Genomic DNA, 17,760 nt, shown 5'->3' on the forward strand with positions numbered 1-17,760 from the left:
TTCTGCTCCTCCATTACCCGATAGTTTAGCTGGTAGCTTTAAACTTTATTTTACCTTTTCAAAGCAAGTAAAAAATATAAGAAAGTATTACCAGTATGATGCTGGCCCTTGTGCACCCATCCCCAAAGTCTCACTCCTTTTCTCCCCACCCCCTCTATCAGCTTATTTATTTCTTTGGACTACTAGCTCCCAATGCAAGGGAGACTCTGATGTGGCATTTACAGTACAGTGATTAACAGAAAGTGGCGGTCGTAGACTGGAGATTAAATATGGTGTGCGTTTACAAACTGTACCTATAAACTGCGTACTTGTGGGCAATTTATCCAGCCTTTCTAAACGCCATTTCCTCAGCTGTAAAATGGGAATAATAAACATACTTAATGCTCAGCTTGTTGTCGGGGTTAAACTAGATAATGTTCCAAATCGTTAGCTCTAGGCACTAAAGCAGCTCTTCCAACTATCACCTCACAGACGAGAAAAATGGGCCTAGAAGGGCGTGAAGAGGTTTTTTCGAGGTCACAGCTAGTTAACAGCAGAGCTGGAAACCCAATTCCAGATCCCTGACGCCCTGGCGGGACCCCTTCCTGCTCCCCACCGCTTTGTTGGTGACCGAAGAAGCCATCCATGTTGTCTCTGCAGGTTAAAAACTCACCCCTTATCCCTTAGTGCCCGCTACGCTGAGAAGCTTCTACCAAACCGACGACAAAGTCAGTGAGCTCAGACCATGGCTTTTTTCCATTTAGCAAAGGGGAGGGAAGGAGACCGGACCCTGGCTCCCCAGGAGTAATTAAAGGGTAATGGTAGTTTTAGGCGTGGCCAAGTCTAAAAGAACGCCTTTGCATTCCAATACAGCTACTTCACCCTCCCAGCCCCGCCCGGGGGCGGCTCCCGCATCCTCCCCAACAGCAGCTCTCGCACCTGCAGCGCGTAGGTGGGCGCCCGGGCTCCTGGCAAGACTGCGTGGGGCCGAACCCGCGCGTCGGACGTCCGAAGGGGCGGGGCCGAGCCCCGCGTTCCGGCCCCGGGGCGGGGCCTCGCGCAGGTGCGCGGAGACGCTCCGGTTTCACTGAAACTCATCCGTCTCCGGGGAGGCGAGCGCAGAGGCTTGGATTCGGGCAGGTGAGACGGTGGCTTTCTCTTGGAGCGGCGAGTGGGACTCCGAATTTCGAATCATTGGCGGCGAATGCCCTGCCCGCCTGGCGTCGGGGCTGCAGGAAGGATGCGAAGCCTGAGCGCGGTGTGGCTGCTGGGGGGCGCCATCCTGCTGGCGGCCTCTGCTTCCTGCAATCGCACCGTCCAAGGTGAGAAACTTGGTCAAGGAGGGCTCCTGCAGCTAAAGAGCCAGGGGTCCCAGGCACACGCACTGGTGGTGGAAGCTGGGCAGGTGCACGAAAGGTGTTCTCTTGCTGCCGCGGCCACCACTTCTCGCACCTCCTCTCTGAGGCTTTAGTGGGGATCGCTGCGCCGGAAAGCACTGGGCTGGAACAACTGGGAGAGGCTGAAGTCCGCGGAGGAAGAGGAGGGAACGGAGTGCTTGCGTCTAAAGGGTACCTAGAGGGCTCAGCCTCCCCTCCCCAGGGTTGGCTTCTTTGTAAACATTCAGTCATTAAGGCGCTTTTCGCACACTGGTGGCAGGACCTCTTAGACTTAGTTGGCTCATAGCGGTGTGGAATGGGTGAGAGCCCGAGGCCTGGGAAACTTCTTCCTCGCTTTTTGTGATCTCCTCAACTTTCGGAGCCCCCTCTTTGGGGTCGGCTCCCGTAGTTCGAAACCGTCCTGGGGTCCGAAGCTCCTCTGGCACGGTGGATGGCTCGGGTATGGAAGGGCCGGACCCCACTGGGTTTTCGGGGTATTGAGCGCTCAGCCTGGAGTTTAGGCCAGTTGGGCGTCACGCGGATTTTACAAATGGAACTTCTTGGACCCTGCCATTTATTCGACTAAGTGACCTTACTGCGGCCCTGGGTTTCCGGGCCTTTATATGCCACACGGAACCTATTTGGGCCGCCATTGAGGTCTGTGTGACCCAGGCTGCCCGCTCCGGGAATGGAACAGCACAGGAGCCGTCCCGGCGGTGCTCAGGTGCCAGCTTGTGCAGGGCTGCCGAGTTCCGCAGGTGTCCTGCACCGGGTGTGCTCCAACTTGTCCTCCTGGGGGCGGGATCTCCCCTGCTGAGCAGGCTTCTGAGGGTGTCGGGGATAGTTGGCCAAAGATCAAGCTGCTGTGATGCTAACGGGTGCCCGGCTGTTTGTAGCTGTCAGGGTAGTCTCAAAAGGGAGGTTTAAATTTCCCCGTGAATTTTGTAAAGGAGCAAATCACTGTCAACTTGAATTAGATTAAAGAATGTGATTCTTTTGCCTCTGGAATTACAGAAAAGGGTGTTCTAGTATATACTTGAAACTTGCACCACTGTATAACTTTTTTGGGCAGCATTACAATAAAGGCATTTATTAATTACCAGGAGGTGTTGAAACTGTAATGAACACGTTTCGATTTGCCTTTGTCTTTTAAAGTTGGAAACTTAAGTAAAGCTAAGTAGGTGCAAACATTAAGAAAAAAAATGTAGGTATAGATGACCCATAGCTTTTCTGATTTATACAGTTCCTGTAGGGAGGTAGCCCTGAGGATTTAGCTGGTTCTTGTTTACAGATTGAGGGAGCTGGCTGGGAGGTGGGCATTCTTGGACAATGTGGTGAACTTGTTTAACAACAACAACAAAATCAAGTTACTTGTTAACCAGAAGTATTTAACATTGCACCTTGAGGGTTTTTGTTTTGTTTTTTTCCCCTCCACATACTTTTTTGTTCCTTTGCATGGTAACTTTCCTAAAGGGTTAGTTAGGTAACAGACTTAGGTAGATGGAGCTTTCCTCCCAACTTGAAAGTAAATTGAATTTGATTAAGAAATAGAGCATCCCCAAAGTTTTTCTGCCCCTTAGCATACCTCTTTGCTCATCCACTTTTACCTTTACCCTTATGCATGTTTCTCAGTTTGCTACCAGGCAGATATTTGGTTTGATTTTCTTCCCAGGCTTTTTTGATCTCACCCTAAAGACTGACTCATGGAGGGCAGCTCTGCCTAGAATATGCATTTCTCATTTTACAGATGGGGGCCACTGAATTGGAGGTGGAGGCAAGGAAAACACTTTGTCAGGCCACATTCGCATTCCAGTCACAACATTAATTGATAATTATTTGGGTAAATATGTTTAATCTGTCTTCCTCCTGGATCATAAACTCTGGGAGGCCATGGACTCTAGTGTCCTCTCCATCACCATGGTCCAGCACGGTCTCATTATCTAAAGGACCTCAGTAAACATTGAATGAGGAATGAAGTGAGGGGGCTTGGCCCTAGTGATCTGGCAAGGTGATGGAAGTTTGGCGTTTCAGCCAGCTTGTTTTAAGCACTTCTTTCTACCACATCACAAGCCTAGGAGGTCCCCTATGACTCAGTCATTCTGTTCTTCTTTTGGAGACTGAAACTTCTGTTCTCTTTGTAATTGACTACGAATTATACAAGTAGTATGTGATCACTGTAGAGCAATAATGAACAAAATTTTCTTTGAAAAAGACAAGTTTAATTAAATCATTTTCAGTACCCAAAGTATACCACTTCTGACATTTTTTTAAATGTTTTTTTTTAATTTTGTTTTTAATGTTTATTTAGTTTTAAGACAGAGAGACAGAGCATGAATGGGGGGAGGGTCAGAGAGAGAGGGAGACACAGAATCTGAAGCAGGCTCCAGGCTCTGAGGTGTCAGCACAGAGCCCGACGCGGGGCTCGAACTCACAGACCGTGAGATCATGACCTGAGCCGAAGTCAGACGCTCAACCGACTGAGCCACCCAGGGGCCCCTAAAATGTTTTTTAAATAATTTTTTAATGTTTTATTTATTTTTGAGAGAGAGAGACACACACAGAGTAGAGCGGGGGAGGGGCAGAGAGTAAGGGAGACACAGAATCCGAAGCAGGCTCCAGGCTCTGAGCTGTCAGTGCAGAGCTGGACGCGGGGCTCAAACTCGTGAACTGAGAGATCATGACCTAAGCTGACGTTGGACACTTAACGGACTGAGCCACCCAGGCACCCCCACTCCTGACATTTTGGTTTGTATCCTTTCCCATTCTTTCATACATCCTTGCATAAAACATGTACTCACAAGCAGAAAGTCTTTCTGTACAGCATGGGATTATATAAACGTCAGTATCATGTCAGTAAATAAAAACACTTTTAGGGGCGCCTGGGTGGCGCAGTCGGTTAAGCGTCCGACTTCAGCCAGGTCATGATCTCACGGTCCATGAGTTCGAGCCCCGCGTCAGGCTCTGGGCTGATGGCTCGGAGCCTGGAGCCTGTTTCTGATTCTGTGTCTCCCTCTCTCTCTGCCCCTCCCCCGTTCATGCTCTGTCTCTCTCTGTCCCAAAAATAAATAAACGTTGAAAAAAAAAATTAAAAAAAAAATAAATAAAAACACTTTTAAACTCTACAACATGTTATAGGAGGATTTATCATAATTGAAAAATTAATCTGTTAATGGACACATGGCGTATTTCCAATGTTTCTTAATGAGAGAGAATACTATAATGAAATGTGAAGATGGGACTCTAAATTTCTGTTTGGTTTCTTGCCTGCTTTGTGCATAGTTACTAATTAACCCAAGTAGATGATGTTTTAGTGCTCTGTGTTTGACTTTCTTATGGTTTTATTAGCTGGGCAAGTGTTGAGAAGAAAACAGTTCATCCTGAAAGAACACATGAAAATTTACTGATGTGTACCTAGGGAGAGGTCTCTGGTCATTGAAGCTTTTATTTTTCAGTCTGTGTTCCCAGATATTGGAAGCAAATAGATTTGTGGTGAGGAGATAGTAAGGAAAAGGTTACAAAAGGATACTTCCCACAAATAAAGTACTTGATCTGTACTTGGTTTGGTGGGGAGGGTGGGCCACTGGAGGATGCTTAAAATAACAAAGAACAAGTAGTAGTTTTAAAGTTAAAGTCGTTAAAAGTTTAAAGAAAAAGTTTTCCATGCATTTCCCCCCACAGTTGTCTAAATCAGAAGTGTTTTAAAACAGCGAAAATCCCCCATTCTTTCTCCTCTCCAGTGTCAGTGGACTTCTATGCCCAATACAGTAAAACCTTGGTTTGGGAGCCTAATTCGTTCCGGAAACATGTTTGTAATCCCAAGTACTTGTATATCAAAGCAAATTTCCCCGTAAGAAATCATGAAAACTCAGGTTATTCATTCCACAACCCCAAAAGATTCATATAAAAATTATGACAGTACTGTATTGTATTATAATAAATACTATATTATAATAAAAAATAATAAATCCAAAACATAAAGAAAAATAAACAAATTAACCTGCACTTATCTTTGAAAACCTTTGTGGCTGGTGTGAGGAAGATGAGAAAGGAGGGTTTTGTGTAGGACAACTTTGTCACTAACGGAATCACTGCTATCTCTTGGCTCAATGGAATCTTTTTCTGCATGGGGGCCACTGTATATGCTCACACGGGTGTTGACTATAGTACAATATTAATAAACTCTTGTCGTATACTGTATTTAATGTAACTGGCAATAGGTCGGCAGAGGAAAGGGTCTGTATCTGTGGGCAGCCTGACCTACAATGAAGCAAAGCATCCCTAAGCTTAAGGATTAAGCAAAAGCAAAGGACTGTCAGTAGGTGCTTTGAAGTGACAAAAAGTACACTAATGCCAGTCGTGGGCACCTACCAATGTTCTGAAAAATAACTGATTTTTGCCAAACACCGCAGCCTGAGACCAAGCATCTGAGCATGGGAGACAATCACCCACAATCCCACATTGCGAGAGAGAGAGAGAGAGAGAGAGAGAGAGAGGGGAAGAAAAACCCTTAGTTGTGATCTTGTGATGTTCAGTATCACATACTGCTCACATGTATTATCACTCATTTATGAAGTTAAAATTTAACAGAAGTGTTTGCTTGTCTGGCAGAACACTCAAATAACAAGTTACTTGCAATCCAATGTTTTACTGTATATATATTTTGTAACAGTAGAAGGATTTTATTAGATATACTGTGCCATAATTTTTTAAATGTTTATATACTTATGGTGGGGGGTGGGGCAGAGAGAGAGAGGGAGAGAGAGAATCCCAAGCAGGCTCAAAGCTCAGAGCCCAATGCAGGGCTTGATCCCATGACTGGGACATCATGATCTGAGCCAAAGTCAAGAGTCACACACTTAACTGACTGAGCCACATAGGTGCCCCATGATTTATTTTTTTAACCTAATCTGCTCATGGTCAGTATGGGGAAATTTATCCATACTTTTATAGGGGGAATATTATTCATTATATAAATGTCAGAAGTTACTGAACTAGTCTCCTTTTTTTTTTTTTTTTTAAAGTAATCTCTATGCCTAACGTGAGACTCACTTATGACTTGGAGATCAAGAGTCACATGCTCTACCCACTGAGCCAGCCAGACACCCCAAACTAGTCTCCTTTTTTTTTTTTTTAATCTTTTTTTTAAAATGTTTATTTGAGAGAGAGTGAGAGAGAGACAGAGCGTGAGTGGGGGAGGAGCAGAGAGAGAGAATCTGAAGCAGGCTCCAGGCTCTGAGCTGTCAGCACAGAGCCCAACACGGGGCTTGAACTCTCAAACCATGAGATCATGACCGGAGCTGAAGTCGGATGCTTAACTGACTGAGCCACCCAGGCGCCCCTTTTCTTTTTTTAAATGTAAATTTTTTCATTTTTTTAAGTTTATTTATTTATTTTGCGAGGGAGAGAGAGAACAAGTGGGAGAGGGGCAGAGACAGAGGGAGAGAGAGAATCCCAAGCAGGTTCTGCACTGTCAGCACAAAGCCTACTGCGGGGCTTGAACTCAAGAACTGCAAGACCATGACCTGAGCCGAAATCAACAGTCAGCCACCACCCAGGTGCCCCCTAGTCTCCTTTTTAATAGTTATTGAGACTAACTTTTGTTTTAAAGTTTATGATTACTTTTTTTCTTTTTGAGAGAGAGCACGATCGGGGAGGTGCAGAGAGAGAAGGGGATAGAGGATCTGAAGTGGGCTCTGTGCTGGCACAGAGCCTGATACAGGTCTTAAACTTACGAACTTCGGGATCATGACCTGAGCCGAAGTCAGATGCTTAACCGACTGAGCCATCCAGGTGCCCAGAGACTGTTTTTATTTTATCATGACACACAATATTGCAGTAAATATTCTTGTACATAACAGTATTTCTGTGCACGTTTGCTAGTATGTATGCAGGGCAGATTCCTCTAAGTAAGTTCATAGGCCCTAGGGCACTTTAAATTTTGATGTTTTGCCCCTCTTGACCTTGAAAAAGATTGTACCAATTAACGCTCCTTCGAAAAGGAAACCCAAACGATGTGGAGGCCTGTGAAGTCAAAAAAGAAAGTTCTCCCCTCCACACCTATTCTACTCCACAGATAATGGCCATTGTTTATAGTTTGGTTAGTATCCTAGATTTCAGATTTCAAATTATAATTTTGTTATACCAAAACATATTGCTCTGTCAGGGGCTTTTTTCAGTTGATAGTATATTGTAGCTCTCAATTGCATTTCAGTATTACTGGATAGTAAGTATAGCATCTACTGTTAATGTTAGAAACCATATGGGGATATGGTAAGTTAGGAATAGGGGCTAATGAACATTGCTTGTTTTCCTTTTATTTTCCTTTTGCAATTGGGGTGGGGGGTGCTGCTTTGAGTATCTGTGGGTATGTGTTCTTGCATACTTGGGCAAATATTATTGATTATTGCCCATAAATGGGGATGTTTTTATAGCCAGTACTGTATTTTATTTTCAGTTAAGAATTTTTTTTAATGTTTGTTTATTTTTGAGAGACAGAGCACAAGCAGGGGAAGGGGAGAGAGAGAGGGAGACACAGAATCCGAAGCAGGCTCCAGGCTCTGAGCTGTCAGCACAGAGCCTGGCATGGGACTTGAAGTCATGAGCTGTGAGAATATGACCTGGTTGAAGTGAGACACTTAACCAACTGAGCCACCCAGGGGCCCCTATCGCCAGTACTTTACATGTGCTCAAAGTTCATACGTGCATTTAATTTTTTTCCCACTATGAAATAGAAAAGATTTTAGCTGATCTATAGATGGGAGATTATAGGTAGGTAGATAGGAAGGTGGATAGATAGGTAGATAGTTGGGAGCTGGGATAGTGTCAGTTCTAGAGGAATTCTGGGAGTTTTGGTGCCTGACATAGGACATTGTAAGGGGTAAAAGTCTGCACTATCCTGAAAAGGCTTTAAGGATCTTTGAGTAGCATCTTGACATTTACTAGTGTTAAACAACATGCTCCTGTGTGCTCTGTGACTGGTACAGTGAACACAGTTACTATGAATGCTATTTTTTCAGTGTTTATTTTATTACATATTTTGAGAGAGGGGGCATGTGCATGCAGGGGTGGGGACAGAGAGAAAGAATCCCAAGCAGGCTCTGTGCTATCAACGCAGAGCCCAAGGCTTGCTCATTTTCTGGAAACGGGAAATCATGACCTGAGCCAAACTCAAGATCAGATACTTAACCAACTGAACCACCCAGGTGCCCCATGAATGATATTTTTGATTGAGACCATTCAAGGTTATATGTTGGAATATTCTCAGGAAATTTTTCTCAATCTCTTCCTCTCTCCTTTTTTTTTTTTAAATTTTTATTTTAGTATTTCTTACTGTCCCCCCCCCCCTTTATTTTACTGTTCTTATTAAAAACAGATTTTGATCTCTGCAGGAACCTTCCTGACCTGATATGTGCTTGTTTCTATGGAGAATTTTAAACATATGAAAGTCGAAGATTATAGTGAATTCCACACTCAGTTTCATGATGCTCTAGCCTGTTTTTTGTCATATTTTTTAACAGCTTTGTTAAGATAATTTGCATACCATTCAGTTCACCTACTTAAACTCTACAGTTCTATAACTTGAAGAAAATTCACAGTTGTATATCCATCACCACAATCAACTTTAGAACATTTTCATTACCCCAAAAGAATCTCCCACCCCACCCCAGCCCACCCCTGAGCCATCACTCTCCAATCGCCCCATTTCCCCAGCTGCTGACACCTATCATTCTACTTTTCTGTCCATGGATTTACTTATTCAGGGCATTTGATGTAGAGGAAATCATACACTCTGCGTGTTCCCTGGTGACTGACTTCTTGTACTTAGTCTTTTCAAGGTTCATCCATGTTGTAGCGTGTGTCAGTACTTTTATTGTGAACTGATATTCCACATTTTGTCCATTTATCAGTTGATGAACTTTTGGGATTGTTTTCCACTTCTTGATGCTTATGAATAGTGCTGTCAGCATCCATGTACACATTTTTGTGTGGACATGTGTTTTTATTTGTCTTACGTATATACTAGAAGTGGGAATTGCTGGCTCATATGGCACCTCTACACTTAGCCATTTGAGGACCTGCCATCTTGTTTTCCACAGCGACTACACCATTTTACATTCCCACCAGAAGTATCCGAAGCTTCCGGTCCTTGTGTTACTTTGAAAGGAGTCCAAACATAATTTCATCTTAAGATGTTTCAGTATGTATTCATAAAACATGAAGATTTTGTTGTCAAACATAACCACATAACCACTTAAAATACATCCTTAACATAAAATATTCAGTCAGTATTCAAATTTCTGTCTCATAAGTGTCATAAGTACTACTTTTTTTTTTTTTATTAAAAATTTTTGTTTTCCCTGGGGGTGCCTGGGTGGCTCAGTCAGTTAAGCGACTGACTCTTGGTTTCGGCTCAGGTTCGTGGGTTTGAGCCCTGCAATGGTTCCATGCTGATAGTGCAGGGCTGCCTTGGGATTCTGTCTCCCTCTCTCTCTACCCCTCCCTCTCTCTCTTTCTCTCTCTCCCAAACAAATAAGTAAGCTTAAAAAAATTTTGCAAGCTCTACACCCATTGTGGGGCTTGAACTCACAACCCCGAGATCAAGAATTACATGCCCTACTGACTAAGCCAGCCAGACCCCTGTATAAGCACTATTTTAAAAGTTGTTTGAATCAGGATCCAAATAAGGCTTACCACACATTGCACAGGTTGATAGGTCTTTTAAATTTTTTAATGTGTGAGTCCCTGCTCCACACCTCTTTCTCTCTTATTTTGTTTTTGCTTTGTGATTTATATTTTGAGGAAATTAAGTCCTTTGTCCTGTAGCAGTTTCCACATTCGGGATTTTGCTGGGTCCATTCTTGTTGTGTTTTTTAATATATCTTACTGTTTTCTTTATTTCCGTTAGTTTGGCGGTTGGATCCACGTGCTTGATCAGATTCAGGTTTGTTGTTTTTTTGCAAAGTTAGTTCCATGGTGCTTCTTTTCTTTTCTTTTCTTTTTTTTTTTAATGTTTATTTATTTTTGAGAGCGAGAGAGAGCAAGCCTGGGGGAGTGGGGACAGGGAGAGGGGAATAGAACATCTGAAGTGGGCTCTGTGTTGACAGCAGCGAGCCTGATGTGGGGCCCGAACTCACAGAGTGTGAGATCTTGACCTGAGCCCAAGTCAGATACTCAGCCCACTGAGCCCACGGGTGCTTCTTGTCTTAGGCACACAATGTCTGGTTATTCTTTTTGTGATATTATTAACTGTGGAAATCAATGCCTAGGTTTTTCTCCCTTTTATAAAGCAAACTATATAATTTTTGTTGGTACTAAAAAAAATTGAGTTTTCTTTGTGATAATTCTAAAATCTTGGTGGCTCCACCCTACAGAAATGCAGGCTAACTCATTGAATTAGTCTCTGGTGGGGTGTGTCTAGGGTGGAGGACCTAGATCTTTAATGGCAGAGTTCATCGGAACACAGTCCACCAGTCAGTTACCAGCTCTGCCCCATTCCCTCTCTGGAGAGTTTGTGAACATTTTACCGACACAGGATTTACAGGATTCTTTTACAGCTCTGGAAGGCTTCAAACATGTTGATATTAATACAAATAAATATATTAATTATTAGAGAAGGAGCTAATTTAAAGATAGTCATTATTAAAATGGTAACATTTGGGGCACCTGGGTGGCTCAGTCGATTGAGAATCTGACTTCTGCTCAGGTCATGATCTCACGGTTCATGAGTTCAAGCCCCGCATTGGGCTCTGCTGGCTGTGAGGCGCCCACTTTGGATCCTCTGTCTCCCTCTCTCTCTGCCCCTCCCCCGCTCTCTCTCACACCCTCTCACTAAAATGGGTAAACCTTAAAAAAATAATAAAAATAATAAAATGGCAAAGTTTTACATTTAAAATTTTCTGTTTGAGAAAAAATATCGTGTGGAGTCGGCATAGTTTGGTCTCAAAGGATTACAACACGTGAGCTCAGGTCAGGGCCCCAGAGGGGCAATGCGGTATAGACTTTAGAAGCCTGGACTCTAGAAATCGACTGCCTAGCAACTGTTTAACCTTGGGAAAGTGACCCAGTTTCTTGGTGCATCAGTTTACACATCTACAAGAGGATGATCTGTTAATAGTACATCCCTCACAAGGCGGTTGTGAAAGCAAGTTAATACATGTAAAGTGTTGGAAGCCATGTTAGACACAGGATACGAGCCCTTAGTAAGAGCTCTTACTGGTTATTGTAGTTATTGTATTTTGTAGCGCTGTGCTCCTGTAGTCCCCAGCTAGTGCTCCTGTTTTGTGTGGATTGGCTACTAACTGGATCAGCCCAAGGCACTAAAGAAATGGGCAGGAGAGCTCTTGATTCTCCCTCGTTTCCTTCAGTGGTGTGCCTAGCTGAGCCTCTCGGTCCCTCCCAGGTGTGTTGAGCACCTGCTGTATGTCCAGGGCTATGCCAGGGACTGTGGGACTTAGAAAAACATTATGACATGGTCCTATAATCTCACACAGAGACCCTTACCATTGTGAGGTCCAGGGGGCATTCCACAGACATCTCATCTGTTAATAAAAAAACAAAAAAACAACAAAAAAAAAAACTGGTCTCTTGAGGTGTTTCAAACTTGGTTACTCTGCTAACTGGTTTTGAAAAACAAGTGGGGTCATGAAGTCAGGTAGAGGGTGGTGACTGGCTCTTCATAAGGTTGAACTAGAATACCGTAGAAAGTACTAGAGTGTAGCCTGTGTGATCAAGGTAATTGTTTTGTGAAACTTTTTTTTTTTTCCATCATGGATAATACATATTGGAACTGGGTTACCGTGTAGAATGTTTCTTACTGTTTTAGTCAAGTATTTGAAGAACGCTGTAATATATAGCAATATTCTGCTATTTTAATTTAAAGATAATTCATACTCTTTGGAAAAAATTATAAAAGAAATAAGAAGAGATTGGTCTACCTGAGTGTTTAGTTTCCTGTGGCTGCCATAACAATCGGCACAAGCTGGTGGCTTTATTTATTTAAGTTTATTTATTTTGAGAAAGAGAGAGCATGAGCAGGGGAGGGGCAGAGAGAGAGGAGAGGGAGAAGCATTCCTTGGCTGGTTCTGGCAGGGCTCCAACCTCTGCATCCATTTTCGTATTGTTTTCTCCTTTCGGTGCTCTCTTCTATTTCTCTCAAATCTCCCTTTGCCTTTATTTTTACTAAAAAAAATTTTTTTTAATTTATTTGTTGAGAGAGAGACAGAGGGAGCAGAAAGGGGCAGAGAGAGAGGGAGAGAGAGAATCCCAAGCAGGCTCCACACTGCCAGCACAGAGCCCAATGCGGGGCTCGAACCCACGAACCAGGAGATCATGACCTGAGGTGAAACCAAGAGTCAGATCCTTACAAGACTGAGCCACCCAGGCACCCCCCCCCCCCCCCCCCCCCCCCGCCTTGGCCTTTCTTTATAAAGACACTTGTTGGATTTAGGGCCCACCTAGATAATCCAGAATGATCCTCTCATCTCAATATCCTTAATTACACCTACAAAGATACTTCTTCTTTTTTCTTTGTTTTAAGTTGTTACTTTTTGACAGAAAAGAGAGTAAGTAGGGGAGGGGCACAGAGAGAGGGAGAATCCCAAGCAAGCTCACTGTCAGCACAGACCCCAATGTAGGGCTTGAACTCGCAAACTGTGAAACCATGATCGGAGCTGAAACCAAGAGTCCAATGCTCAACCTACTGAGCTACCCAGGTGCCCCAAGATCGTTTTTATTTTCTTTTTTCCTTAAAATTGTTTAATGCTTATTTTTAAGAGAGAGAGAGACAGACAGAGTGTGAGCAGGGGAGGGGCAGAGAAAGAGGAAGACAGAATCCAAAGCAGGTTCCAGCTCCAAGCTGTCAGCAGAGCCCAATGCAGGGCTCAAATGCATGAACCGTGAGATCGTGACCTGAGCCGAAGTTGGACACTTAACCAACTGAGCCACCCAGACGCCCCAGATCATTTTTCCAATAGGATAATGATCACAGATTCTAGGGATTAGGACATGGACGTTTCATTTTGGGGGCTACCTTTCAATACACTACACTAAATGAAAACTGAAGTATTGATCTCCATACCCTTTATTTCTCCACCCAAGCTAACTTAACAGAAACCTCAAGAGAAGTGAACAATCTCGCTGAACATGGGTGCAAAGCTAGGGGATGAAAAAGTAATGACTAAGCATAAAAGTTATCAAATAAACTTGTGAGTATTTTAACCTCCTCCCTGGCATACTGTGATGCAGTTTGCTGTATTTTCTCTACGTGGTGAAGAGAGAGAGACCTGTTCCTCAGAATTCGTGTCATCCAGTTGTCCCTCGTTTTCTTATTCAACTCCATGAACACTTGGTTAGGTAGGATATAGACTGGATATGCCATTTGTTTGTGGTTTCTAAAGTTTAATGCAAATATGGGAATGATAGCATAAGTTGTTAAAGCTTGCCATGATACTTGCTTGAAAGTCAGAGCACAAATTTGTCTGAATACAATAGTGCAGTGACCTGTTCCGTGATCCTGAGGCCAGAAGACTTGCCTGCCAGCTGGCCTCCGTAGGAAGGTTTCCAAGAGGCCCACACAGAAGCGGGGGAATCCCTGCCCAAGGCTTGGGCTGTCCTTGTGGCTGGAGAGGGAATGTACCTTGTGCTCCTGGGAAATTCCCTATGTTGGACTTTGGGATAGGGAATGACTGATAGGCCAGGCTGGATCTAGTCTCACAGCCAGAGTGAGATGGATGGCCATTATAACAACAGAGAAGGGGTGCCTGGGTGGCTCAGCCCGTTAAGCATCCGACTTTTGATCTTGGCTCAGGTCATGATCTCATGGTTTGTGAGATCGTGCCCCGAGTTGGGTTCTGCGCAGAGAGTGCAGAGCCTGCTTGAAATATTCTCTCTCTCTCTCTCAAAATAAATAAACTTAACACACACACACACACACACACACACACACACCAGTTAGGAACAGTCATTAGACTGTGGATAGTTTGTAAAAATAAATTGAAGTACTATCAGTTTTTTTGAGATTCAATAGAAATCAATGTTCTATTCCACATGTACCCCACAACCCTCTGAAAAAAAATCCATTGTAAAAAACAAACCAACAAAACCCAATAATCCCATCCCCCAAAGAAAACCCTTGTAAGCATTTTGTACACTCCTGTCTTTAAAGTACTTTTATGTAGGAGCACCTGGCTGGGTCTGTTGGTGGAGCATGCCATTCTTCATCCTGGGGTGGTGAGTTCGAGCCCCATGTTGGGCATAGAGGTTACTTAAAAAAAAAAAAAGACAACTTTAAAGTACTTTTATTTAAATAAACCAGCATTACTGCTGAAAGATTGATCTCTGTAATGACCCTTGTCTGCCTGGCCTTTCTTGTACAGGAACCAATAGAACGTCTAAAGGAAGAAGTCTCATTGGTAAGATTGATAGCTCATCTCAAATCACTGGGAAAGGAGTTACGGTGGAACCAGGCTTTTCTGTGGATGAGTTTTCTACCTCCGTCCTCACTGGAAAATTGACTACTGTCTTTCTTCCAATCGTCTACACAATTGTATTTGTGATAGGTTTGCCAAGTAATGGCATGGCCCTATGGGTCTTTCTTTTCCGAACAAAGAAAAAGCACCCTGCTGTGGTTTACATGGCCAATCTAGCCTTGGCAGACCTCCTCTCTGTGATCTGGTTCCCTTTGAAGATTGCCTATCACATACATGGCAACAACTGGATTTACGGGGAAGCCCTCTGCAAGGTACTCATTGGATTTTTCTATGGCAACATGTACTGTTCCATTCTCTTCATGACCTGCCTCAGTGTGCAGAGGTATTGGGTCATCGTGAATCCCATGGTGCACCCCAGGAAGAAGGCAAACATTGCCTTTGGTGTCTCCCTGGGGATATGGCTGCTGATTCTGCTGGTTACCATCCCCTTGTATGTCGTGAAGCAGACTGTCTACATTCCAGCCCTTAACATCACAACCTGCCATGATGTTTTGCCTAAGGAGGTGCTGGTAGGAGACATGTTCAATTATTTCCTCTCTCTGGCCATCGGAGTCTTTTTATTCCCAGCCTTCCTCACGGCCTCTGCTTATGTGCTAATGATCAGAACACTCCGATCTTCTGCTATGGATGAAAACTCAGGAAAGAAGAGGCAGAGAGCCATCAAGCTCATTGTCACCGTCCTGGCCATGTACCTGGTCTGCTTCACTCCCAGTAACCTTCTGCTTGTGGTGCATTATTTCCTGATTAAAACCTGGAGCCAGAGCCACGTCTACGCCCTGTACATTGTAGCCCTCTGCCTCTCCACCCTCAACAGCTGCATTGACCCCTTTGTCTATTACTTTGTTTCACAAGACTTCAGGGATCATGCAAAGAATGCACTCCTTTGTCGAAGTGTTCGTACTGTAAAGCGGATGCAAGTATCCCTCACATCCAAGAAATTCTCCAGGAAATCCAGCTCTTATTCTTCAAGTTCAACCAGTGTTAAAACCTCCTATTGACTTTTGCAGCCCCTCCGTTGGTTGTTTTACAGGAGGATTTGGAACCTGCTTGGTGTTATGGGTATGTTTCTGTTGTTTTCTGACCAAGTGGGTCTCACCACATACCACCATGTATATGCAACATCTCTCAGGATTGCTGGAAGCTTCCCTGTTTGCATGAGGAAAGTCCCCCAAATTAATACAGATGTCAGTTTTAGACTTCTCAGATGCTCCCGGAAATGCAACCAACAGAAGCAAACTTTTCAGACGACGGTGAAAACACAGAGACCCAGTGACTTGTACAAACTAGTGTTGGCGTGCAGACAGAGTTCTTAGCTGAGACTACGTTTCTTTTACATCTGGGCTCAGTGCCAGCCCTGTTAGGGCTTCAGTGCCCTCAGAGATGATCAGACCAACTGACTGACTGTACAGATGAGGAGGCTAAAGAGGCGAAGCAGCTACTCGCAGTAGGGGAGCTTCCGTTCCAACCAGTGGCAGCCAGTTAGTGTTGGACAGTACAGTGAGAATGTTCAGTGGAGTCCTCCTCCCACCTCCTCGTGGCTCTTGTTTACAAATGCAGGTTCGTCAGACTCAGGAATGAGAGCTCAGGGTCTGGGTCAGAAACCTGCATTTTAATGAGCCTCTGCTGCATGTGCCCACACACACCAGCCTTTGAGAACCATGGGTCTGGGTGCTGCTTCTACTCACAAGGTGCCACAGGAGAAGCATACAGTGCTCTGGGTGTCTTTTGCAAGCAGCTTGTGATGACGTCTCTTTGTTGTCTCATCAGGGCTTTCAGTCATTTATCAGTCCTTTGAGGTTTTGGGTGTGCCCTTACCACGACGAGGAAAACACAGTGCAGATCTTAAAGGTGGAAATACAAATTGTGTGTAACTGTATACTGACTCAGAATCTTCAGGTAGTGTGAGTGACAGATTGTTTCAAAGTAAGGATGGCATTTGCCACTTAGTATTTTTCGTAATTATAGTTGGACTATTTATTGTCAGTTTTCTTCACTTGCTACCAAATATGACATTGTAATGCCTTCACTGGATTTGAACCACATCTGTTTGGGAAAGAATGCTAAAGAGATGTGATTTACAGTATATTTAGGGGGCTATTTACCCCAAACTGAATTTGTAACTGTTGAATTTGTGTTTTTTTTTTGAAATAATTTTATTGTAGAGATTTATAAATAACACATGACCCTGTTTTTTACAACTTATTTTTGAGTTGTGTGTTTTGTGGGTTATTTCTGAGGGAGGGCATGGGAGAAGGGAAACCCCAGCATTGCTCTTATAAAAAGAAATTATGTGTTGCTCACACTGTATTTCTTAGATAAACAGGGCCACACTCTGTATATTGCTTGGTAACAATTGTTTTCACTTAAGGTTTTAGCATTTTTTCCATGTTGTGTCTATAGGCTGACCTCCGTTTTTTTAAGGGATACAGACTTTGGGGTGCATGGGTGGCTCAGTGGGTTAAGCGTCTGACTCTGACTGGGGTCATGATCTCGCGGTTCATGAGTTCGAGCCCTACGTTAAGCTCTCCACTGACAGCGTCGAGCCTGCTTTGGATTCTGTGTCTCTCTGCCCTTCCCCTGCTCGTGCTCTATCACTCTTTCTCCTTCTCTTTCAAAAATTAAGTATTAAAAAAAATTGTTTTAAAGGATACAGACTTCAATTTGGGGATATATTGTGACGTATTTAGTCATCTCCCTACTGATGTTTCCTGAAGTCTCCTCTTTTTTTGTTGTTGTTATTAAAACAGTGCTGCACTAGACATCGGAGTAGACATCTCTGTGAGTATTTCTGTAGGATACGTTCCTGAAAGTAGAAAGACCAGGTCAAAAGTTAGATAAGCATTTTAAATTTCGGTAACTCTCACCAAATTGCCTTCAGTAATTTGTGTTTCTACCAAAATAGTACCTTTGCACCTGTT

General features: G+C 43.7%; 2 protein-coding genes across 4 annotated transcripts in view; both read left to right on the plus strand.

The window, feature by feature from the left end:
• The first annotated feature begins 916 nt into the window (after positions 1-916).
• F2RL1 (F2R like trypsin receptor 1) lies at positions 917-17,044 on the plus strand. The gene is made up of 2 exons (XM_047846623.1): positions 917-1,301; positions 14,729-17,044. Exons 1-2 carry the CDS (start codon positions 1,184-1,186, stop codon positions 15,838-15,840), a joined length of 1,230 nt encoding a protein of 409 aa, XP_047702579.1. The 5' UTR covers positions 917-1,183; the 3' UTR covers positions 15,841-17,044.
• The window catches only part of S100Z (S100 calcium binding protein Z), a 73,978-nt gene continuing 57,402 nt past the window's right edge, over positions 1,185-17,760 (plus strand). For all 3 annotated transcript variants that reach the window (XM_047847538.1, XM_047847776.1, XM_047848061.1), the window contains exon 1: positions 1,185-1,301. The gene's annotated coding sequence lies outside the window, so the exon portion shown is untranslated. The remainder of the gene's footprint in view (positions 1,302-17,760) is intronic.

Source organism: Prionailurus viverrinus, chromosome A1 (genome assembly GCF_022837055.1).
Source record: "Prionailurus viverrinus isolate Anna chromosome A1, UM_Priviv_1.0, whole genome shotgun sequence".
NCBI lineage: Eukaryota > Metazoa > Chordata > Mammalia > Carnivora > Felidae > Prionailurus > Prionailurus viverrinus.

Coding starts and splice junctions, on each gene's coding strand:
- F2RL1 (XM_047846623.1), top strand. CDS start 1,184: ATGCCCTGCCCGCCTGGCGTCGGGGCTGCAGGAAGGATGCGAAGCCTG. Junction 1,302..14,728: donor CTGCAATCGCACCGTCCAAG/GTGAGAAACTTG, acceptor TTTCTTGTACAG/GAACCAATAGAACGTCTAAA.